Source organism: Ranitomeya imitator, chromosome 4, assembly GCF_032444005.1.
Source record: "Ranitomeya imitator isolate aRanImi1 chromosome 4, aRanImi1.pri, whole genome shotgun sequence".
In the NCBI taxonomy this organism is placed as follows: Eukaryota; Metazoa; Chordata; class Amphibia; order Anura; family Dendrobatidae; genus Ranitomeya; species Ranitomeya imitator.
Genome location: NC_091285.1, coordinates 470373850 through 470399502, shown reverse-complemented (window position 1 = coordinate 470399502; position 25653 = coordinate 470373850). Strand labels below are relative to the sequence as shown.

General features: G+C 42.6%; 1 protein-coding gene across 2 annotated transcripts in view; it reads right to left on the bottom strand.

Moving 5' to 3' along the window:
- Nucleotides 1-1609: 1609 nt before the first annotated feature.
- Nucleotides 1610-25653, bottom strand: part of MAPDA (N6-Methyl-AMP deaminase) — a 270844-nt gene continuing 246800 nt past the window's right edge. For both annotated transcript variants that reach the window (XM_069765871.1, XM_069765870.1), the window contains exons 7-10: nt 15388-15468; nt 14561-14687; nt 6555-6655; nt 1610-2027 (exon numbers count right to left, since the gene is read on the bottom strand). In XM_069765871.1, the coding sequence (XP_069621972.1) occupies nt 1827-2027; nt 6555-6655; nt 14561-14687; nt 15388-15468 (510 nt within the window). In that variant the 3' untranslated portion in view covers nt 1610-1826. The remainder of the gene's footprint in view (nt 2028-6554; nt 6656-14560; nt 14688-15387; nt 15469-25653) is intronic.

The window sequence follows — 25653 nt, the reverse complement described above, 5'->3', positions numbered from 1 at the left end:
AAATCCGCTGTGCCCTATTCAGCGATGCAATGCAAAATTACCCAAAAGACTTAGCGGTCTCGCGAGACCGCTAAGTAATCTGGGTAATTTCGCAATGCATCTTGGGAACGGAAGATGGTGGCAGCCGCGCACCTATCGCCGGAGCTCCGCTGGATCCTAGGAGGTGAGTATATACCGTAACTATTTTTTTTATTTTAATTATTTTTTTTAACAGGGATATGGTGCCCACACTGCTGTATACTACGTGGGCTGTGTTACATACCGTGTGGCTCTGTGCTGTATACTACATAGGCAGTGTTATATACTCCGTGGGCTGTGCTATATATTACGTGGCCACTGTTATATACTGCGTGGGCTGTGCTATATACTACGTGGCTCTGTGCTGTATACGTAGCTGGGCAATATACTACGTGACTGGGCAATATGCTACGTAGCTGGGCAATATACTACGTAGCTGGGCAATATACTACGTGGCTGGGCAATATACTACGTGACTGGGCAATATACTACGTGGCTGGGCAATATACTACGTGACTGGGCAATATACTACGTAGCTGGGCAATATACTACGTGGCTGGGCAATATACTACGTGGCTGGGCAATATACTACGTGACTGGGCAATATACTACGTGACTGGGCAATATACTACGTGACTGGGCAATATACTACGTGGCTGGGCAATATACTACGTAGCTGGGCAATATACTACGTGGCTGGGCAATATACTACGTGGCTGGGCAATATACTACGTGGCTGGGCAATATACTACGTGGCTGGGCAATATACTACGTGGCTGGGCAATATACTACGTGACTGGGCAATATACTACGTAGCTGGGCAATATACTACGTGGCTGGGCAATATACTACGTGGCTGGGCAATATACTACGTGGCTGGGCAATATACTACGTGGCTGGGCAATATACTACGTGACTGGGCAATATACTACGTGACTGGGCAATATACTACGTGACTGGGCAATATACTACGTGGCTGGGCAATATACTACGTGGCTGGGGAATATACTACGTGGTTGGGCAATATACTATGTGACTGGGCAATATACTACGTGGCTGGGCAATATACTACGTGGCTGGGGAATATACTACGTGGTTGGGCAATATACTATGTGGCTGGGCAATATACTATGTGGACATGCATATTCTAGAATACCCGATGCGTTAGAATCGGGCCACCATCTAGTCATACATATTCTTCATGTGCTATTTTTACACTTGTTTTTCATGAATAGAACTCGTACCCTTTATTGCCCATGGTGTATTTTTGTAAGCCGTGGTGCATACCAAAACATGAAATCATGTCTGATTTTGATCAAACTCGCCAATGCCAGTTTATGGGTCCTTGAAAATAATATGCGGTCTGATTTCACGTTTGCTTTATAGGAGAAGCTCAAAAAAACTTAGCTTATGCAAGAAAAAAAAATGATTAAACACTGACCCAACACTGATGAAAGTCTCATCCAAAACACTGATGAAAATTGTCATGTTTCTCATACAGAAAAAAAACTACTAGACACCTAAATGAATACTACTGTATATAACTGGTATAACCCAATGTGTGCCACATAAAAACAGAGAAGAGACCAAGTCACTAAAATATATAGAGATTTATCTCATAGAAGGAAATCTTCAAAAATAACTGCAGCCATTGAGCGGAATATAAAGGAATAAAAAAGAACGTGCATTGTAGACCGTGGTCTGGAGATCAGTAGATGGACGTAGTCTCTGGAAGGTTTACCCTACCGGGGAGACGGACCTTCCAGTCCCCGAGGTTGTGGCTCAGTCAGTGACCGGATCAGTGGCTATTACTGCACATGTCGGAATAGCTCTGGCTTCACCTGTGTCCACTTCTCCTTTAAGTTTAACTTGATGTGTTCTGGAGCAAAGATGTAATCGATGGCTCGGTGCGACAGATCCCATATTTGCTGCGGGGTCAGGTTAAATGTCTTAGCAGCGATTTCATACTCCTGGGACAGATCTGTAGCGAAGACGCCTTTATCATCAGTCTATGAAATAAAGAAAGAAGTCAAAGATACTGGGGAGCATTTATCATTGTGTTTGCACCACTTTGTTTGTTTTGCAACATTAAATTGTTGTAGACGTCTAAGCAAAATGTAGTAACTGTTTATGCCATTCCTAGTACCGGTGTCTATACCTAAAATAATGAGCACAGATGGCGCGGTGAACCTTGTGGCGTGAAGCACTACATATTTCTAAACGCATTTCTACATAAAAGTCACAAAAAAAGTTGTATGTTCTAGACAGGTCATAGCTGCATTAAAAAAAGGCATGGAAGAAATACATTTATGCTGTAACTATTGTTAACGAGTCACAACTTCCACAAAATTCTATATCATGCAACACATTAGAAGTGCGCACATTAACAAGTAGAAAAAGTTGCAATTTGCATAAATACACTTTGCCTTCACGTGCGACATTTGACAGTTTTGTCTCGGACATTTATCTAACATTGGGAAGTACCTAGCTTAAAAAGCCGACCTAACCTCCACCAAATTTATCAGTAAGATGTGACCCTTTGAGTGGCATAGCAGAAGTGAGTACACTAAAGATTTGGTGGAAATTATGCCTTCCCGACGGAGCTATTTTCCAATTTCGCCTTTTCCTCCCCTTCTTCCGAGAGCCATAATTTTTTTTATTACATTAAACTGCCCAAAAAAAGTGCAATACCACAATTTTTTATTTTTTTATTTTATTTACTATGTTCACTATACTGTAAAACTGCCCCAGCAATATATATGTCTCTCCAGGTAAGAATGATTACACACATACCAAACAAGTAGTGTTTTCAACCCCTTCATGACCGGAGGTATTTTCAGTTTTGCATTTTCTTTTTTTTCTCGCTTCCCCTCTTCCCAGAGCCATAACTTTTTTCTTTTTTCCATCAATATGGCCATGTGGGGACTTGTTTTTTGAGGGACGAGTTATGCTTTTGAATGACACCATTGGTTTTAACATTTAACATATCATGTACTGGAAAACGGGATAAAAATTCCAAACTTGGTGTTTGTTTGGCTTTTTTGCCAAGTTCACTAAATGCCAAAATTGACCTGCCACTATGATTCTCCAGGTCATTACGAGTTCATAGACACCAAACATGTCCAGGTTCTTTTTTATCTAAGTGGTGAAAAAAAACTCCAAACGTTGGTTTAAAAAAATTGCGCAATTTTCCGAGACCCGTAGCGTCTCCATTTTCGTGATCTCGGGTTGGATGAGGGCTTATTTTTTGCGCACAGAGCTGATGTTTTTAATGATACCATTTTGGGGCAGATGCGTTCTTTTGATCGCCCATTATTGCATTTTAATGCAATGTCACGGTAAACAAAAAAACTTAAAGGGACACTGTCACCTGAATTTGGAGTGAACAATCTTTAGCCATGGAGGCGGGGTTTTTGGGTGTTTGATTCACCCTCTCCTTACGCGCTGGCTGCAATATTGGATTAAAGTTCATTCTCTGTCCTCCATAGTACACGCCTGCGCAAGGCAAGATTGCTTTGCGCAGGCATGTACTACGGAGGACAGAGAATGCACTTCAATCCAATATTGCAGCCAGCATGCAGCCAGCGGGTAAGGAAAGGGTGAATCAAACACCCAAAAACCCCGCCTCCATTGCTAAAGATTGTTCCCTCCAAATTCAGGTGACAGTGTCCCTTTAATTCTGGCGTTTTGACTTTTCTTTCTCGCTACACCTTTAGTGATCAGGTTAATCCTTTTTTTTATATTCATAGATCAGGCAATTCTGAAAGCGGTGATACAAATATGTGCATGTTTGGTTTTTTTTATTGTTTTATTTTGAATGGGACGAAAGGGGGAGATTTAAACTTTATTTTTTTCTTTTGGCATGCTTCAATAGTCTCCATTAGTTGAATGATAGGAAACAAAAAAGTGCAAATAGGGTCTTATCCCATGGATTATTCCAATCAATGTCAGAGAACTGCTCACCTGATGGTGCAGAGTAAAAGCATGTAGATGTCAGCTTCTGCAGATCCACAGGTCGGCAAAACGACCTCTCAGAGATGTTATAATAAATGTGTGTGGATGATATCCGCGCTGCTGTGACAAAACAAATCCAGATATAGTTGTAATACACTCCGGTGGTTTATTCAACACGTTTCAAAGCCTATGTTTCTGTGGTCATTTCCTGAAGAAGAAGCCATAGGCTTTGAAACGCGTTGAATAAACCACCGAAGTGTATTACAACTATATCTGGATTTGTTTTGTCACAGCAGCGCGGATATCATCCACACACTTATTATAACGTCACTAGTCTCCATGGGAGACTATAGGCTGCCATAACCCGATTGGCTCTGCTACATACAGGCGCTGATCAGATCACCTGTATGTAGCAGAATACCTCATTTGCTATGAGCGGGGGTCAATGATTGGCATTATCTGGAGCGATTGCCAGAAGTGCATCTAAAATGCCGCTATCAGCGGCATTTAATGGGTTAAATCCCGCTTATATAGTTGGGAGGGGGGAGAAATGGGACATCCTGCTGACAGATTCCTTCTAAAGCCAATAAATTGGGCACAACATGTTCAGGAACTAATAATTTTTCTCCAATTTTCCCCAGCCAGTCTATTTTTCCCAATCACTTACTTTCTAGTCAATCAATACCAGTTGTAGTAGTAATACAAGCTCAATTGCTAGTAGTAGTGATGAGAGAATAGTATTGTTGCTCGGGTCTCCCTGAGCACGCCCGGGTGGTCTCCAAGGATTTTTTAGTGCTCGGAGATTTAGTTTTTGTCAAAGCAGCTGCATGATTTACGGCTGCTAGACAGCTTGAATAGCAACCAGGCAACCCCCACATGTACTCAGGCTGGCTAGCAGGCGTAAATCATGCAGCTGTGTTGACTAGTGATGAGTCAGTGCACTCGTTGCTCGGGTGACCTCTGAGTATTTATGACTGCTTGGAGATTTAGTTTTCCTTACCGCAGCTGCATGATTTGTGGCTACTCGACAGCTTGATTACATGTGGGGATTCCCTAGCAACCAGGCAACCCCCACATGTAGTCAGCCGTGCTAATAGCCGTAAATCATGCAGCTGTGTCAACAAAAACTAAATCTCCAAGCACTGATAAATACTCGGAGACCACCCGAACGTGCTGGGGGAAAACCCGAGCAACGAGTATATTCGCTCATCACTAGTCAGTAGCATAACAGGATATATTTCCCTCAACTTCCTAGTCATGTTAGAAACATTTCTCTTTTTTTGCCACCTAGTGAATAGGACATCAATATTTGCAAAAAATAGTGCACAACTTTAATAAATTAGACACATTTTGGGACTCCCCTTTTTTTATAGTAATTTTTTTTATTAAAAAAAATACGAAGCAGTTCAATTCTGGTGTATATTGTTTAGTAAAGCGCCTTGGTTGTAGTTGACTAGTAAGGCTTCTTTCACACTAAGCATAGGCGCGACGTACCAACGCACGTTGTGAAAATTCGGCACAACGTGGGCAGTGGATGCAGTTTTTCAACGCATCCGCTGCCCATTGTAAAGTCCCGGGGACGAGGGGGCGGAGTTCCGGCGGCGCATGCGTGGTAGGAAATGGCGGACCCGACGTACAAAAAAAAACGTTCCCTTGAACGTTTTTTCGTGCCGATGGTCCGCCAAAACACGACGCATCCAGTGCACGACGGACGCGACGTATGGCCATACGTCGGCAATACAAGTCTATGGGAAAAAACGCATCCTGCGAGCACATTTGCAGGATCCGTTTTTTCCCCAAAATGAGGCATTGCGACGGAGGAAAAACGACGCAAGTGTGAAAGTAGCCTAAGATGGAGCATTAGGCAATAGTAAGGGTCAAATACAGTACTATTAATACTCTGCTAATTGCATGCAGAGGATGGAAAATATCGGGAGATGAATCAATGCAAAAAACAGAATTTTACGGCAGAACTGCAATTAAAGGAAATTGGGAACCAGTTTTATCCCACCTAATCTGTTATCAGCATAGTGACATAGACCCTGACTGCAATGTGTCACTGGAATGCTTGCTGTGGTTTTGATAAAATCACTTTTTATCAGCAAGAGATTATGACTAGAGGACTAGTAACCCTGCTTCTTGTATAACTGCTTCCCAATCAATGATTGGCAGCTTTCTGCCTATGCACAGTGTGCACAGAAAACTGCCAATCAGTGGTGTGGGCGGGGTTACACAGAGCTCAGCACTCAAAGGACTGCTAGATCTGCTGCAGATAGAACTGTGCTTTATCAAAACTGCACCAACTAGTCAAGTAAATGATATATCGCTGGAATCAGGGTCTTTGCCCATACATCCTGCTGTTTTCCGGGGTGGTAGCAAAAACCTGCTGACAGATTCTTATTAGGAAAAAAAGCATTGACGAATGATTTTTGGAAGTAGCAGGGTCTCCCTGTAAATTCTTCACTCCGTGCAGTCCTGATGCAGAATACGTACATATATCTCATTATCTATCTCACCTAAAGCTGGTTTTTCATTATACAAGCTTTATGAATGGTGACAAATACCGTAAGTAAGAGACTTACACACAATACAGATGGATGATCCAGGTTGTACCAAAATCCGAAATGATGCTTGTCATATGATGAGACCGTCTGTCCTTTAACATTTGAGGTCAGGCAGAGTTCTAGGCATAGGGATAATTACATTATTATATTCATTTCATGCTGTTATTTAACACCTAGCTGGTGGCAAGGTCAATAAAACATGAAGCGGAATAACAATGGCGTAGAACAAAATGTTATCATCTAAAAATACCAGGCTGCTCCGAGTCCTCATCACTTAACATTCAGAATACATACATAGCGGAGGACTTCATATTCAGCACCGCTAACAGCCATAATGTAAAACTGCACACGGTTAGTCACGGCAGACATTAATGTGGCATCTGACTCATTGCTTCACATCCAAGCAGGGCTGACTCATTTTTCAAGATATTTTGAGGACAAAGCTACGTTTATCATAGCTGCATGTATAAAATGTTATATTTGGATGTTAAGATTGTACCAACTCATCTGCCTGATAATAGTTTCTTAGAATGATTTGTTAAGCTTAAAAAGGACTTGTCACTTGCTCAACCAAATTGATTTAAGTAACATCGTAAAAAAATCTCTCAGCACTCGTGATTTTGCTACTTTTTTCTGTTTTGTGTGGCGTCGCTTCATTCCAAAGACATTCATATTTGCTTTTGGAGAGCACTATGTGAAATCTCTGCTTGTAGTGCAAATGGGCAGATAGTCAGTTTTCATGGAACAGTCCCCCCCCAGCTGCTGAAAATCACAACTCGGCAGCATCTGAGACCGCTAGATCGGCTGCCAGGTTGTGAATGGCCCCCAGAAGGCTCTGAAGAATTGCATAGGTGAACTACAAGCAGAAATTTCACATAATCCGCTCCAAAAGCAACAAATGTGAATGGAGTGATGAAGCATAAAATGAAAAAAGTTGCAGTCAGGGATTTTTCCAGGTATTTATAATTTTTTATTTTAGAGGTGACATGTCCTCTTTAAATGCGTTTTACCAAGGTAATGAATTAACCTCTACTCTTAAGATAGGGGACAACTAACTGAACCACCGCCAGTACCAACACAATCCCAGTATAGCCTCATCTGAATGGAATGGACATCAGGCATACTCACACCAGCTCCCCATTCACTGTCTATGGGACTGCTGGAGAAAGTAGAGTACAGCTTTTAAAGGCGATCCCATTGACCATGAATGAAGTGTAGGTGCTCATGCTCGACCGATCAATAACTCCTCTGTTCTAATAATGGGGGGGGGGGGTAAATAAGCAACTTTGCAAAACACCTTTAACCCCTTCACCCCCAAGGGTGGTTTGCACGTTATGGACCGGGCCAATTTTTACAATTCTGACCACTGTCCCTTTATGAGGTTATAACTCTGGAACGCTTCAACGGATCCTGGTGATTCTGACAATGTTTTCTCGTGACATATTGTACTTTATGATAGTGGTAACATTTCTTTGATATTATCTGCGTTTATTTGTGAAAAAAACGGAAATTTGGCGAAAATTTTGAAAATTTTGCAATTTTCCAACTTTGAATTTTTATGCAATTAAATCACAGAGATATGTCACACAAAATACTTAATAAGTAACATTTCCCACATGTCTACTTTACATCAGCACAATTTTGGAACCAACATTTTTTTTTGTTAGGGAGTTATAAGGGTTAAAAGTTGACCAGCAATTTCTCATTTTTCCAACACCATTTTATTTTAGGGACCACATCTCATTTGAATTTTGAGGGGTCTATATGATAGAAAATACCCAAGTGTGACACCATTCTAAAAACTGCACCCCTTAAGGTGCTCAAAACCACATTCAAGAAGTTTATTAACCCTTCAGGTGTTTCACAGGAATTTTTGGAATGTTTAAATAAAAATGAACATTTAACTTTTTTTTCACAAAAAATTTACTTCAGCTCCAATTTGTTTTATTTTACCAAGGGTAACAGGAGAAAATGGACCCCAAACGTTGTTGTACAATTTGTCCTGAGTACGCCAATACCCCATATGTGGAGGTAAACCACTGTTTGGGCGCATGACAGAGCTCGGAAGCGAAGGAGCGCCATTTGACTTTTCAATGCAAAATTGACTGGAATTGAGATGGGACGCCATGTTGCGTTTGGAGAGCCCCTGATGTGCCTAAACATTGAAACCCACAAGTGACACCATTTTGGAAAGTAGACCCCCTAAGGAACTTATCTAGAGGTGTGGTGAGCACTTTGACCCACCAAGTGCTTCACAGAAGTTTATGATGCAGAACCGTAAAAATAAAAAAATCATAATTTTTTCACAAATTATCTTTTCGCCCCCAATTTTTTATATTCCCAAGGGTAAGAGAAGAAATTGGACCCCAAAAGTTGTTGTACAATTTGTCCTGAGTACGCGGATACCCCATATGTGGGGGTAAACCACTGTTTGGGCGCATGGGAGAGCTCGGAAGGGAAGGAGCGCCGTTTGACTTTTCAATGCAAAATTGACAGGAATTGAGATGGGACACCATGTTGTGTTTGGAGAGCCCCTGATGTGCCTAAACATTGAAACCCCCCACAAGTGACACCATTTTGGAAAGTAGACCCCCTAAGGAACTTATCTAGATGTGTTTTGAGCGCTTTGACCCACCAAGGGCTTCACAGAAGTTTATAATGCAGAGCCGTAAAAATAAAACAACATTTTTTTCCCACAAAAATTATTTTTTTAGCCCCCAGTTTTGTATTTTCCCGAGGGTAACAGGAGAAATTGGACCCCAAAATTTGTTGCCCAATTTGTCCTGAGTGCGATGATACACCATATGTGGGGGGAGCCACTGTTTGGGCGCATGGGAGGGCTCGGAAGGGAAGGAGCGCCATTTGGAATGCAGACTTAGATGGAATGGTCTGCAGGCGTCACATTGCATTTGCAGAGCCCCTAATGTACCTAAACAGTAGAAACCCCTACAAGTGACACCATTTTGGAAACTAGACCCCCTAAGGAACTCATCTAGATGTGTTGTGAGAGCTTTGAACCCCCAAGTGTTTCACTACAGTTTGTAACGCAGAGCCGTGAAAATTAAAAAAAAAAAAAACTTTCCCCCAAAAATTATTTTTTAGCCCCCAGTTTTGTATTTTCCCGAGGGTAAGAGGAGAAATTGGACCCCGAAAGTTGTTGTCCAATTTGTCCTGAGTACGCTGATACCCCATATGTGGGGGGGGAATCACCGTTTGGGTGCACGGGAGGGCTCGGAAGGGAAGGAGTGCCATTTGGAATGCAGACTTAGATGGAATGGTCTGCAGGCGTCACATTGCGTTTGCAGAGCCCCTAATGTACCTAAACAGTAGAAACCCACCACAAGTGACCCCATATTGGAAACTAGACCCCCCAGGGAACTTATCTAGATGTGTTTTGAGAACTTTGAACCCCCAAGTGTTTCACTACAGTTTATAACGCAGAGCCGTGAAAATGAAAAATCTTTTTTTTTTCCCACAAAAATTATTTTTTAGTCCCCAGTTTTGTATTTTCCCAATGGTAACAGCAGAAATTGGACCCCAAAAGTTGTTGTCCTATTTGTCCTGAGTACGCTGATACCCCATATGTTGGGGTAAACCCCTGTTTGGGCACACAGGAGAGCTCGGAAGGGAAGAAGCACTGTTTTACTTTTTCAACGCAGAATTGGCTCGAATTGAGATCGGACGCCATGTCGCATTTAGGCACAAACAGTGGAAACCCCCCAATTATAACTGAAAACCTAATCCAAACACACCCCTAACCCTAATCCCAACAGTAACCCTAACCACACCTCTAACCCTGACACACCCCTAACCCTAATCCCAACCCTATTCCCAACTGTAAATGTAATCTAAACCCTAACCGTAACTTTAGCCCCAACCCTAACTTTAGCCCCAACCCTAACTGTAGCCTTAACCCTAGCCCCAACCCAAGCCCTAGCCCTAACCCAAGCCCTAACCCTAACCCTAGCCCTAACCCTAGCTCTAACCCTAGCCCTAACCCTAACCCTAGCCCTAACCCTAATTTTAGCCCCAACTGCTCTTCTCCTGCCGGCCGGCAGATGGCGATAGATGGCGGGCGCACTGCGCATGCGCCCGCCATTTTCTTTTCCCCGGCAGCCAGGAGGAGCAGCAGGAGGACCCAGGGACACTGGTGAGTATGATAGGGTCCCCGAATCCCCCTATTTCTCTGTCCTCTGATGTGCGATCACATCAGAGGACAGAGAATTACACTTTGCTTTTTTTTTTTTTGGCGGTCGCCGGTAAACAGTTAATTACCGGCGATCACAAAACAGGGGTCAGTAAAACCGACCCCGATCATGTTCTTTGGGGTCTCGGCTACCCCCGGCAGCCGAGACCCCAAAGATTCTCCCGGTGCCGGCCGGCGGGCGCACTGCGCATGCGCCCGCCATTTTGAAGATGGCGGCGCCCGTCGGGAGCCACGAGGAGCACCGGGGGAGACAGGTAAGTATTTGGGGGCTACCTGGGACCCCATTTCTCTGACCTCTGATGTGCGATCACATCAGAGGACAGAGAAATTAAAAAGAAATCGCGCTTGCGTTGCTGCGGGAGGCTCAGGGAAGCCCGCAGGAAGCCTCCCTGCACCGCCGGCACATCGCGATCATGTTTGATCGCGGTGTGTCGGGGGTTAATGTGCCGGGAGTGGTCCGTGACCGCTCCTGGCACATAGTGCCGGATGTCAGCTGCGATAGGCAGCTGACACCCGGACGCGATTGGCCGCGCTCCCCCCGACGGGATAGTACGTCTAATGTCAGAAAGGGGTTAAAGAAAAGCTCAATTTAAAACCTGCTTCAGTATACAGTTGTGCTCAAAAGTTTGCATACCCCAGCAGAATTTTTGCTTTCTTGGCTTTTTCCAGAGAATATAAATGCTGACACCAACATTTTTTTCTCCACTGATGGTTAATGGTTGGGTGAAGACATTTGTTGTCAAACTACTGCATTTTCTCTTTTTAAATCATAATGACAAAACATCCAAATGACCCTGATCAAAAGTTCACATACCCTGTGAACATGCACAGAAGTACCAACGAGGGGTATCAACAATTTTGACCACGTGTGTATACTACTGGAATCCTGCAGAAAACTTAATATCCTCTAGTAATAAAATGTCCAGGAATAAAAATAAACCATTATGGAAAAATAAGACAGTAAAAAGTTTAATAAGATAAAAACAAAAAGAAAATTCAAAATCTTGATGTGTAGACGATAACAAGATAATTACAGAAAACAAAGAAAAGGCTGAGATATTAAACAGGCACTTTTCATCTGTGTTCAGCAATGAACTGACTGTTCCAGGGATCATTCAACAATGCAAAAATCAAAGTTCACCAACCGATATAACTAGTTTAACGCAAGAAGTATGCCGGCGTCTGAGCAAATTTAACATTGACAAATCCCTGTCCCAGATGGCATTCATCCACGGATACTGAGGGAATTGAGCTCAGTAATTGACAGACTACTGTATCTCATATTCTGAGACTCTCTTGTAACAGGGTTGGTGCCACAGGATTGGAGGATGGCTGATGTGGTACCGATATTTAAGAAAGGTAAGTAGGTGCATCCAGGCAACTGCCGCCGGTAAGCTTGACATCAGTTTTTGAGGGCATTATAAGAGATGATATGCAGAAATATATTGTAGATAGTAATATAATAACTGACAACCAGCATGGATTCATGAAGGATAGGTCATGTCTAACATGTTGGATTTCTACGAGGAGGTTAGTGCAAATCTGGATGTTGGCAATGCGGCTGATGTGATTTATCTGGACTTTGCAAAAACATTTGATACAGTTCCACTTAACCTTATACTGAAGCTACAGAAGCAAGGACTGGCGGAAACTGTATGCAGATGGGTAAGGAACTGGCTAAATGACAGGAAACAAAGGGTTATCATAAATGGTACATTCTCTATAGAGATATAGTCAGCAGTGGGGACCGCAGGGATCTGTGCTAAGACTGATTCTTGTTAGCCTCTTTATTAATGACCTTGTGGATGGGATTGAGAGTAAAGTGTCAGTCTTTGCTAATGACACCAAATTATGTAGGATATTAAAATCTGACCTTGACATTACAATATTGCAAAACAATCTGGATAAGATGAGTGAATGGGCAAACACTTGGCAAACGAGGTTTAATGTTGATAAATGTAGAGTAATGCACCTAGGACGGAGTAATCCTATTGCTGCATTATTAGTGGGAGTATACTCGGGACTACAGAACAAGAGAAGGACTTGGGTATTCTAATTACAAGTAAGCTGAGCAGAAGTAGGCAATGTCAAGCAGCAGCTGCAAAAGCAAACAAGATTTTTTAGGGTCTATAAAAGGAGAAATAAAATCCTGTGATCCCAATGTATTGGTGCCCCTCTATTAATCACTGATGAGGCCACATCTAAAATATGGGATCCGGTTTTAATCTCCACATTTGAAAAAAATAATCTAAAGTCAGTTCAAAGGCAGGAAACTAGATTATTACAAAGGATGGAAGGCTTCTCATATGATGTTGGAAAAATTGAGCTCAGAAAAAAAGACATCTCAGAGGACATCTCATTTACATCTATAAATGTATGTGTGGTCAATACACAGGACTGGCACATGACTTGTTCCTTCCAAAGACCATACTAAGGACCAGGGGGCACTCATTATGGATGGAAGAAAGGCGATTCTGACAGCTAAATAGGAAAGGGTTCTTTACAGTTACAGCAGTCAGACTGTAGAAAGCCCGACCACAGGAGGTAGTACAATGACCGCTTTCAAAAAAGGGCTGGATGATTTCCTCAGCACACATAACATTGTGGGTGATAGATGAATTAGTGATTTGTATGATTGATGAAGGAAGGTTGAACTTGATGGGCCTAGGCCTTTTTTCAACCTATGTAAGTATGAATAATACACATTTAGGGATTGGCAGAGAAGAGAAGTGACAGAGAAGTGTGGGGTATTGTGTAATACAACAAATTAAAAAAAGTGGTTAGGGTGTAAGGATATATATTAAGGTAATAAGTTTTAGGTCCCAGGCCACCGCCTTAAACTCTCCAATTCCTAGACAGTGTAATCCGAGACTAGACCATCTTAAAATGCATCAACTTCATCACAGTGATTGATGCTGTATAATCAATCTGGTGCATCTTTAGACTGTTTTGTCTATCATTGCATTTAGATGTGCTCATGTTGGGCATCAACAGTATCCTTTAAGGTATAAAAGGAATGCTGCGCTCGTTTACTGGACTGCTTGTACGGGCAGAAGAATAGCCATGGGGACAGAACAATTGCTGATACCATCAGTCTGCCCCTTATACAGTATCACGGGCAGCACAATCTGTTCACATGGGGCGAGGTGCTGCCAATAACACAGAGTTTTTTTGCCAGCATAAATGATCCGATCAGCCAGCGAACAAATGTTTTGCTTTTTCATCAGGTGATTTTTGGCATTTTTGTATGGCTTACCTTGTCCAATTTTGGTACTGTTTTGAGCAAGGTGCAAAAAGTATCTAAGCCATAAAATAAATACTGTACATTGTAAGGCATGGAAATAGTTTTTTTTTTACTGCAAACTTCCACGTTTAGCTTAGTAAATCTTAACCAAATGTCTGCTCTAATTTAGTGTGTTATGAAAATCGTCTTCTACATCCTCCATTTGAGCAGCGCTAGGCTTTCAAGTACATATTTCTAAATTTCTAATTATAAATATTGGTGTCATAGAATATGTATTTTAAATGAGCAGCAAAGTTTCGGTTCGAAACTTAGGGGTACTGTGGTGCAACTTTTTGAGTGCGGGTTACTTATCCTGGAAAAAAAAATAAAAATCGATAACCGACCATGCAAACCCTCATCTACATCGTAATATATTCACTGTGGATCTGTCATGAAAATGACAAAATGTATCGTACAGTACTATTACTTGATCTACACAGCATATCATAAATAGCACATGAAGAATAATACTTTACCATCATTACGATATAGCGGTATATGCAGTTTATACAAAAGCAGAAAGAGAATACCTACCCATGGGTATGCGCTGTTCCTTAACCACTTCAACAATTTTTGGAGAGTTACAAAGAAAAGTTCCGTGTCCTATTCTGTCTGGTGGAAGTCCAAGTAGAAGCATCGTCTCCTCTTCTTGACTGGCCACCTATAATCATTGAATTACCTATATATCAGGAATCGGCATCAGTCATCATTCTACCTAATGTTGTTGCCTATCATTTGGAAACATGAGTTATATGGCCTGGTTTTTGGGTGGAGGGCTACATATTGAATGGTTTAACCCTTTCTGGATGAAGACCACTTTAATCGTTAGGAATAATACATTCTTAAAGAATAAAATAAAAAAATAAAATCTAAATATTTTACTTTTTTTTTCTGCAACCAAGATCCTAGCAATAAACTCTTAATTTTGATGACACAATGTAACCAGTATCTTGCAATGTTTTTGGTGAAAAGTGGTCAAAACTGCTGTAGAGATACTTTTGTAATTTACATTCATTTTACGAATACTTAAAATATTTTTTACCTAAATATAATACTATTTATCTTGTGTATATATAGTATATAAATAACATCCCATAAACAGCTTGAGCCTTTAACTCAGACTGAGCTCACTGATTGGCTGCAGCGCTGTCAACATGAAATCAGCACCGCAAACAATAACACACCAGGACCAGCAGCAGAGACTTGGCTTTAGACCCGGGGAAGATGAGTAAACAACAGTGCGTTTTTATAATCAAATTGCGCGGAAAAGGGTGTTTTCTAAAAACAGGAAAATCCCTTTACTATATACAAATGTAAACTAAACATATACTAATATAGCATATCCTGAATATAGGAAATACCTCTGACAAATGAAGAGCTAGTTTGAGGCCAGATCTTCTAGCTTCAGTGAGTGGATCCATGAAGTCTTTTCCGTGTCCAACCTAAAATCATCAAAGCCATCATTATCGTTCAACAACCAAGTGCCACAACTGCAACTCCACGCAAATAAGAAGACGTTCCCACATTGATATGTTCTTCTGGGTCCAAAAAGGTTTCCTATAGTTTTATACAGCTCTATCTTAAGAAGGAAATGAGCCATACTTACCCACTTCCGATGCAGTGCTGTCCCCTCATTCACTGGCTGCAGTGTTCACGCTGGAGTCGTAATGTCACTGAGGCAGCCATGTAAAAATAACAAAGTTAAGGGGCTCAAAATATGGCGACCCACTCAAAAGAAAAAAAAATCCAAGTTATTTTAAAAAGAGTAAAAATATATACGGTATATATACTTGGTTTAAAAAAAAAAAATCAAACTGAACTGCAAAATAAAATGATCAGGTCTTTTTACAGAACAAAAAACAATGTAAAATCAAAACTCAAGCAACAATGGTGAAATTGTGCTTTCTTCACCATTCACCATACACAAAGTTTTGTGTGGTGCTGCTATTTGGGAGATATTAACAAAATCGAGATTATCAGAAAGGTTTGAGGTTAGGTTAAACTTGTCTGCTAGCAAATAAAGCCCCCGTACACATCAGTTGGCTAGTTGGTTAGTTTGACCGGTGGCAATCTTGCCCTACTGTCCCATACACAGTAGCGCTTGCTCTGCCGAGCACTCCTGGGTTCTCTATAAGACCGGGGTCACACTTGCGAGTGAAATGCGAGAAACTCGCGCGAGTCTCTCACATCAATACCCGGCACTGCCGCCAGCACTGCCGCCAGCACTCGGGAGTTGAGCGTTCAGCTGCATAGAAATACATGCAGCCACACACTCCCTCCCTAGTGTCGGCCGCAGTGCCGGGTATTGACGTGCGAGTTGCATTGTAACCCTGGCCTAAGAGAGATGCTACCCAGACACGTCTGTGGGTGGCATATCTTAGGGAAAATAAAATGATCACCTTAACTTCCCTGACAATCAACTGTCTGGAGGTAGTATACTCAGACTGTCGGCCGAACGCATAGTTATCAGTGGGCTTGGCCAGCATTACTCTAATATGTATGAGGGGCTTAAAGGGAACCTGTCAGCTGCTATTGTGGCGCCCCTGAGGGTCCAGTCGCCACAGAAGTACTGCACCTCAGGCAGAGGTATAGTACTCCGCTCTCGGGTAAAGAGGGGGTACTACCTGGGACTCCCACATGTGCATCCAACACCATACGGCCCCGAGCCAGGGGGAAGAGGCCCCAGCTCTGGCAGGGAGTGGTGTCACAGTTGAAGGGAAAAGTAGTCAGTATTTGGTGGGGAGGAGCAGATCAGAGCAGACGTGAAGAAAGGAGCTCCTGAGAGAGAAAAGGGGTCCTAGGGGCCAGAGGAGTGAAGAATCCACCCGTGGCACCCGAATCCATGCCGACCGTAGTCGGGTGGAAGGACCAGGCCGCAGTGAGGGACCGGCGCCCAGACTAGTGGAGAGACTGTAGGACTCAGCTAGGAAATCGAAGGCTGTGGTATCTGTATGTGCCACAGCCAAATCCACACACATTTGCTGAAAAGGCAGCCATATAGGATCAAGGGGACCAGAAGGACATTGCCCGACAGGATCTGAGGCTGCTGGCTTGGGACACTGTGTGTGAGGCGCAGGGCAGAAAGGCGAAGCCAGCGCAGAGAGACGGCCTGGGAAGGTACACAAGAAAAGGAGTCTCGGAAAAGTGCACCCAAATTACCTGAGAGCTGGCTAAACCACAGACTTGGAGGACACAGCACCCGGCTGGTGAATGTCACCTAAAACTGTGAGTAAAGTGAGAAAACTGCACCCTGCCGTGTCCTCAGAATCATTTACTGCGTCACCTGCCCAATACTACAACAGTTCTTCATTGACTTTACCACTTTAACTGCCCTGGGGCCTAGCTCTACCCGTGGAGAGCTGTAACATCTCATCTGCGTCACCATCAGCCCCAGCGGTCTCCTTTAGCAGCGTCGGACATTTTCTTATTGCCGAACACGAGTGGTGTCACAAACTAATCCACTATAAACTTTATTCCCCCTTCATTTCAATTTTCTTGGATGTCCAGGGCCACAGACCGGTTCACTGCTGCCGTGACAACCCCGGAAGAACTGCCTGACCCGGCCCGAGTACCCCACGTCCTAGCAGGTGCTCCACTATTGTGTAGGCGCCATCTTGTTAGAGAAAAAAATTCCTCCTCCAAGATGACGCCACCAGCGCCTACGCAGTAGCAGCTCTCCGATCACCTCTATATACACACCGATAGCTGCTACTGCGCAGGCGCCATTTTCAAATGGATTTATTTTTTTTACTATCAGGATAACGTCAACTATATTAATTATATACACAGTACACATGCAATTATGCTGCAGCGCTGGTGTCATGGCCGACGCCTGCCTGCCTTTTGTTATCTCAGTATGTACATATATTCATTATGTAAACCAGGGGGCAGGTCAGTGAGGGATCAATGACCCGTCAGAAGCCATACTGGTGAATACCTAATCAGGGCACCATATGAAGACCCCCACAGACCCGCACTCCGGACCTTCCTGAGCACTCGAGTCACATCCTTTTGGTATCTCTTGATAAAGGCTAATGCTATAGCCGAAACGTTGAAATATGATACCTACCTCATGTGGATCTTGATACCTACTTTATGTACCTTTTTGGTCCTTTTTGTGCGCATTTTGCTTGAATACGAAATGAAATAAATTTACATTTCTAATAAATTTCACCGTGTTTGGAAAAACAGTGTGCCGGATTTTTTTCGAGACTATTAACCCCTTTCTGCCAGCTGACGGAATAGTACGTCAGCTGGCAGATCCCCTGCTTTGAGATGGGCTCTGGCGGCCGGAAGTGCTCGCACTGCTGACCCCCGTCACATGATCGTGGGTCAGCAGTGCATCGCCATAACAACCAGAGGTCTCCTTGAGACCTCTATTGTTGTTGATGGCCGATTGCTTTGAGCGCCACCCTGTGGTCGGCATTCAAAGCAACCCTGCATTTCTGCTACATAGAGGTGATCTGTACTTCACCTCTATGTAGCAGAGCCGATCGAGTTATGCATGCTTCTAGCCTCCCATGGAGGCTATTGAAGCATGCCAAAATTAAAAAAAAAAGTGATTAAAAATATAAAAAAAAATAAAAAATATATAAAAGTTCAAATCACCCCCCTTTCACCCCAATCAAAATAAAACAATTAAAAAAAAAATCAAACATACACATATTTGGTATCGCCGCGTTCAGAATCGCCCGATCTATCAATAAAAACAAAGGATTAACCTGACCGCTAAATGACGTAGCGAGAAAAAAAATCAAAACACCAAAATTACGTTTTTTTGGTCGCCGCGACATTGCATTAAAATGCAATAACGGGCGATCAAAAGAACGTATCTACACCAAAATGGTATCATTAAAAATGCCAGCTCGGCACGCAAAAAATAAGTCCTCACCTGACCCCAGATCACGAAAATTGGAGACGCTACGGGTATCGGAAAATCGCGCATTTTATTTAGCAAAATTTGGATTTTTTTTTCACCACTTAGATAAAAAATAACCTAGACATGTTTGGCGTCTATGAACTCGTAATGACCTGGAGAATCATAATGGCAGGTTAGTTTTAGGATTTAGTGAACCTAGCAAAAAAGCCAAACAAAAAACAAGTGTGAGATTGCACTTTTTTTGCAATTTCATCACACTTGGAATTTTTTTCCAGTTTTCTGTTACATGGCATGGTAAAATCAATGGTATCGTTCAAAAGTACATCTCGTCCCGCAAAAAATAAGCCCTCACATGGCCATATTGACGGAAAAACAAATAGGTGACCTATTCACAGCCTGCACCCCCACAGCTCTGCTGAAATGTTCTGCAACAACCAGATATTTTTTTTTTATCTCCCATTCACTTAAATCTGAGATAAGATGCATTCCTCAGCAAAGGCCACTAAACAATTTATTTTGTATGCATCCAGAGAAGATTTCAGCTTGCTGGTGGTGTTGCCGAGTGTCAGACCCCTACCAATCTTATATTGCCGACCTATCCTGTAGATACGGTAGCTCAGGAATTGTTTAGGCCGATACAGCCCCTTTGGCTCTTATTATTCTTTAGCATTACCGTACTTTCCACTTCTTTTTTTTTTTAGTCTTCCGTGTCAGTCAGTGTCCGATGGTGCCCGTACATCGCACAGCACATATCACATGTCAGGTTCCCTTTATTGTTAAACCAAATACCAAAAGAAGTTAAACTACTCATCTACATAATAAAATATTTCATCTATATTAGGTAAAGCACAATAAAAACATACAGATAAAAAGCTGAAATAAAGGGGGGTAATCAATCATACTGTATGTACAAAATGAAAGATATCATCTAACAAGACTAATATAAATATACACATATACACTCACATAAAGAATTTTACAAAGTGAGCGTCCAGAATATATCAGGTGATGCTTACAATAACCCAGCAATACAGCAGATGATACAGCTCCACGTGGTGGTTTAAAGGTGATATTATTATTTTGGGGAATATAATGTCCTTGTAGATCATACATAGCTATAGATTACATTAACAACATACCGATTTTTTGAGTTGATCAAGAAACTTGGTGTTTATACCTCCACCAGCTGCATGGTGTGCATGGAAGACTATGTAGCACTTTATTTTTTTATTACTTTATACTTACCTCATCTTCCATAGATATTGTACAGTGGTTGTTATATATGTGCTCTGACTGCATTATATATTTTCTTTTGGGTATGTTCGGCATTTTCTTTGTGTCTCTTCATTAAATATACAACATAATAAGCAAACAATAATTAGACTATTTTTTTTATTTATTTATTGATGTATACGGTGCAGTGAGTGTTTTATACATACACATCTTAATTTTGAGGATCTATAAGGACATTATTTTCCCCTAAATAATACTATCACCTCTCCACCACTAGGTGGAGCTGTAGCATTTGCTGTATTGCTTGGTTATTGTAACCATCTCCCGATATATTCTGGACGCGCAGTTTGTAAAATTCTTTGTCTGTCTGTCTATCTATCTATCTATCTATCCCACTTCTCTCTGAAAAATACCCACTTTATTTCAGCTTTTTAATTGTATGCTTTTATTGTACTTTACCTAATAAAGATGGAATTTTGGAAGAATTTTTCATGCAGGATATCCCTGTACTTGGCAGCATTCATGTTTCCTTCAATGACAACCAGTTGTCCTGTCCCTGCAGCTGAAAAACACCCCCATAGCATGATGCCACCACGTTTCACTGTTGGGATTGTATTGAGCAGGTTATGAGCAGTGCCTGGTTTTCTCCACACATACCGCTTAGAAGTATCACCAAAAAGGTCTATCTTTGTCTCATCAGACCAGAGAATCTTATTTCTCATAGTCTGAGAGTCCTTCATGTGTTTTTCAGCAAACTCTATGGGGGCTTTCATATGTCTTGTACTGAGGAGAGGCTTCCGTCGGGGCACTCTGCCAAAAAGGTCCTACTGGTGGACGGCTGCAGTGATCTCCCTACTTCATCTCTGGAGCTCAGCCACAGTGATCTTGGGGTTCTTCTTTCCCTCACTCACCAAGGATCTTCTCCCATGAGTGATCAATTTGGCTGGACGGCCAGGTCTAGGAAGACTACTGGTGGTCCCAAACTTCTTCCATTTAAGGATTATGGAGGCCACTGTGCTCTCAGGAACCTTGAGTACTGCAGAAATTCTGTTGTAACCTCGGCCAGATCTGTGCCTTGCCCCAATTCTGTCTCTGAGCTCCTTGGCCAGTTCCTTTGACCTCATGATTCTCATTTGGTCTGACATGCACTGTGAGCTGTGAGGTCTTATATAGACATTAGTGATGAGCGATTATACTTGGTGCTCAGGAAGGATATAATGGAACTAGAGAGAGTACAAAGGAGGGCAACAAAATTAATAAAGGGGATGGGAGAACTACAATACCCAGATAGATTAGCGAAATTAGGATTATTTAGTCTAGAAAAAAGACGACTGAGGGGCGATCTAATAACCATGTATAAGTATATAAGGGGACAATACAAATATCTCGCTGAGGATCTGTTTATACCAAGGAAGGTGACGGGCACAAGGGGGCATTCTTTGCGTCTGGAGGAGAGAAGGTTTTTCCACCAACATAGAAGAGGATTCTTTACTGTTAGGGCAGTGAGAATCTGGAATTGCTTGCCTGAGGAGGTGGTGATGGCGAACTCAGTCGAGGGGTTCAAGAGAGGCCTGGATGTCTTCCTGGAGCAGAACAATATTGTATCATACAATTATTAGGTTCTGTAGAAGGACGTAGATCTGGGGATTTATTATGATGGAATATAGGCTGAACTGGATGGACAAATGTCTTTTTTCGGCCTTACTAACTATGTTACTATGTATGTTACTATGTTACTTGTTGCTCGGGTTTTCCTGAGCACGCTCGGGTGACCTCCGAGTATTTGTTAGTGTTCGGAGATTAGGTTTTCATCACCTCAGCTGAATGATTTACAGCGATTAGCCAGGCTGAGTACATGTGGGGGTTGCCGCAATGAAAACTAAATCTCAGAGCAGTCATAAATACTCGGAGGTCACCCGAGCATGCTGGGGAAAACCCGAGCAATGAGTATACTAGCTCATCACTAATAGACAGGTGTGTGCCTTTCCAAATCAAGTCCTATCAGTTTAATTGCACACAGTTGGCCTCCAATGAAGGAGTAGAACCATCTCAAGGAGAATTACAAGGAAATAGACAGCATGTGACTTAAATATGAGTGTCTGAGCAAAGGATCTGAATACTTATCACCATGTGATATTTATTAATAAAGAAAAACTGAAATAAGTAAACATTTCTACATTTCTGTTTTTTTTTTTTCTTCAGTCAAGATGGGGTGCAGTAGTGCACATTAGGGCAGTCCCACATGTCCAGATAATTCCGGTACCGGAAAAAATCGGTACCGGAATTATCCGTGTCCGTGTGCCCCTGCGTTTATGTGGCACGTCAGTGTGGCACACGTGTGCCGCCCGTGTGCCCACTGGGTACCACACGGAGCGTGCAGGAGACAGCGCTAAAGTTTAGCGCTGTCCCCTGCATTATGCTGAAACAGCGATTCATATCCTCTGTGCAGCAGCGTTTGCTGCAGAGAAGATATGAATAATCCTTTTTTTTTTTTAAGTTTATCGTGTATAAAATAAAGGTCCACGTCCCCACCCCCTGTGCGCCCCCCCCGCCCCCGCTGTTCTGAAAATACTCACCCAGCTCCCTCGTTGGCTGTCGCTGCTTCCTCATTCTCCTATATGCGGTCACGTGGGGCCGCTCATTTACAGTCATGAATATGCGGCTCCACCCCTATGGGAGGTGGAGCCGCATATTCATGACTGTAATCGGCGGCCCCACGTGACCGCATACAGTAGAAGGTGCGGCCAGGAGAGGAAGCAGCGACAGCCAACGAGGGAGCTGGGTGAGTATTTTCAGAACAGCGGGGGGGCGCACAGGGGGTGGGGACATGGACCTTTATTTTATACACGATAAACTTAAAAAAAAAAAAAAAGGATTATTCATATCTTCTCTGCAGCAAACGCTGCTGCACAGAAGATATGAATCGCGGTTTCAGCACCATGTGGGGGGGACAGCGCTTACTGGAGCGCTGTCTCCTGCACGGCACACGGACTGCACACGGACAACGTCCGTGTGCAGTACGTGTTTTACACGGACCCATTGACTTTAATGGGTCCGTGTAATACGTGCGCTCCCACGAACACTGAGACACGGTCCGCAAAAAATCAATGACATCTGCACAGATGCATTGATTTTAATGCGTCTACGTGTGTCAGTGGCTCCGGTACGTGAGGAAACTGTCACCTCACGTACCGGAGCCACTGACGTGTGAAACCGGCCTTAATGAGAAAAAAAGTGAACTTACCAAATGGCTGCAATGAAACAGAGTGAAAAATTTAAAGGGGACTGAATACTTTCTGTACCCACTGTATGTCTGGAACCATGAAGCTATGTTTTTAATCATGTATGAATAACGATAATCTGCTTTAATTATAGGGTCTGGATATTAGACTTGTAATCTATGTTTTTCTGCTTTGTTTTTTAGCCATACTTGTGTTCAGAACTATAGATATGATTTCACACGTACTGCATGTACCCTCACATGATGCTGATAAAACAGTTTGCATCTGCTTGTGCTTTATGCACGGTCTGTGATGCAAGATACAGCGCCGATGTTTGTTTTCTCAACACTATCTCGCTCACTCTACATTCTAGGACCAGATGGTACATAGGAGATAAGGCCACTTTGTCATGAAGTCCTTCTATGACACTAGGCAACAGGGGCCTCCAAGGATAACAATACATTTTGTCTCTGTTCTGAAAGAAGGTACAACATGGCTACATGGGCTACTATCCATCACAAACATCTCAAGTGTAACATTTCAAAGCCAAAAATGTATTTTTGTAAAAGCTCTTCTATGTTCAGGGCCCCATAGAATACAGAGTACAAGGCTCTGTGCTAGATCATAGATTTTGGGGTTTTTTCCTTGCTGTTAGAAAAAAATAAATAATAACTGTTTATACAAATGTGTTATATATGGTTTTATGGTTAACCCTTTAATCAACCCTTTAGGGGGTTCTGGGAAAATTTTAAATAAATCCTAAATACTTATCATTAATAAATCAAAATCAAATCTGTTTAGGGAGGATATATATATATAGATAGATAGATAGATAGATAGATAGATAGAGAGAGATAGATATATATTATTTAAATATCCACCATCCTGTTACACTGACAGAAGCCTGTCTGAGAATGTCTATACAGGTACCTGTGCAGTAGAAAGCTCCACTGCTATGACCTGGAGATAATCCACACCATGTATTGTCACTCAGAAAGACAGCAGTGTGAGCAGCATCCATGGTATCTGCAGTGTTGTATCAGAAAAACAGTCTGGACAGAAGTGTGAGCAGCCTCTTCTTATCTCTGCATCCATGGTATCTACAGTATTAGATCTGATAGACAAGAAGAGGCTGCTGACACGGCTCTCGACCCTACCTTAGTACCCATGGTATCTCCAGAATTATATCAAATAAAAAGGGTGGGCAGCAGTGTAAGCAGCCTCTTCTTACCTAAGCACTCCCAGTATAGCTTGTAGTATATCAGACAGACAAAGTGGCCGCATTGTGATCAGCCTATTATCTCAGCACCCCTAATATCTACAGTATTAACTCAGATAGACAGGGTGGACAGCATTGTGATCAGCCTCTTATCTCAGCACCCCTAATATCTACAGATTAGCTCAGATAGACAGATAGACTGCTGGACAGCAGTTTTAGCAGCCCCTTATCACAGCACCCCTAATATCTACAGTATTAGCTCAGATAGACAGGGTGGACAGCAGTGTGAGCAGCCTCTTCTTACCTCAGCACCCCTAATATCTACAGTATTAGATCAGATAGACAGGGTGGACAGCAGTGTGAGCAGCCTCTTCTTACCTCAGCACCCCTAATATCTACAGTATTAGCTCAGATAGACAGGGTGGACAGCAGTGTGAGCAGCCTCTTCTTATCTCAGCACCCCTAATATCTACAATATTAGCTCAGATAGACAGGGTGGACAGCAGTGTGAGCTGCCTCTTCTTACCTCAGCACCCCTAATATCTACAGTATTAGCTGAGGTAGACAGGCTGGACAGCAGTGTGAGCTGCCTCTTCTTACCTCAGCACCCCTAATATCTACAATATTAGCTCAGATAGACAGGGTGGACAGCAGTGTGAGCAGCCTCTTCTTATCTCAGCACCCCTAATATCTACAGTATTAGCTGAGGTAGACAGGCTGGACAGCAGTGTGAGCTGCCTCTTCTTACCTCAGCACCCCTAATATCTACAATATTAGCTCAGATAGACAGGGTGGACAGCAGTGTGAGCTGCCTCTTCTTACCTCAGCACCCCTAATATCTACAGTATTAGCTCAGATAGACAGGGTGGACAGCAGTGTGAGCTGCCTCTTCTTACCTCAGCACCCCTAATATCTACAATATTAGCTCAGATAGACAGGGTGGACAGCAGTGTGAGCTGCCTCTTCTTATCTCAGCACCCCTAATATCTACAGTATTAGCTCACATAGACGGGGTGGACAGCAGTGTGAGCAGCCTCTTCTACCTCCATTATTAGATCAGAATAATTACTGGGAG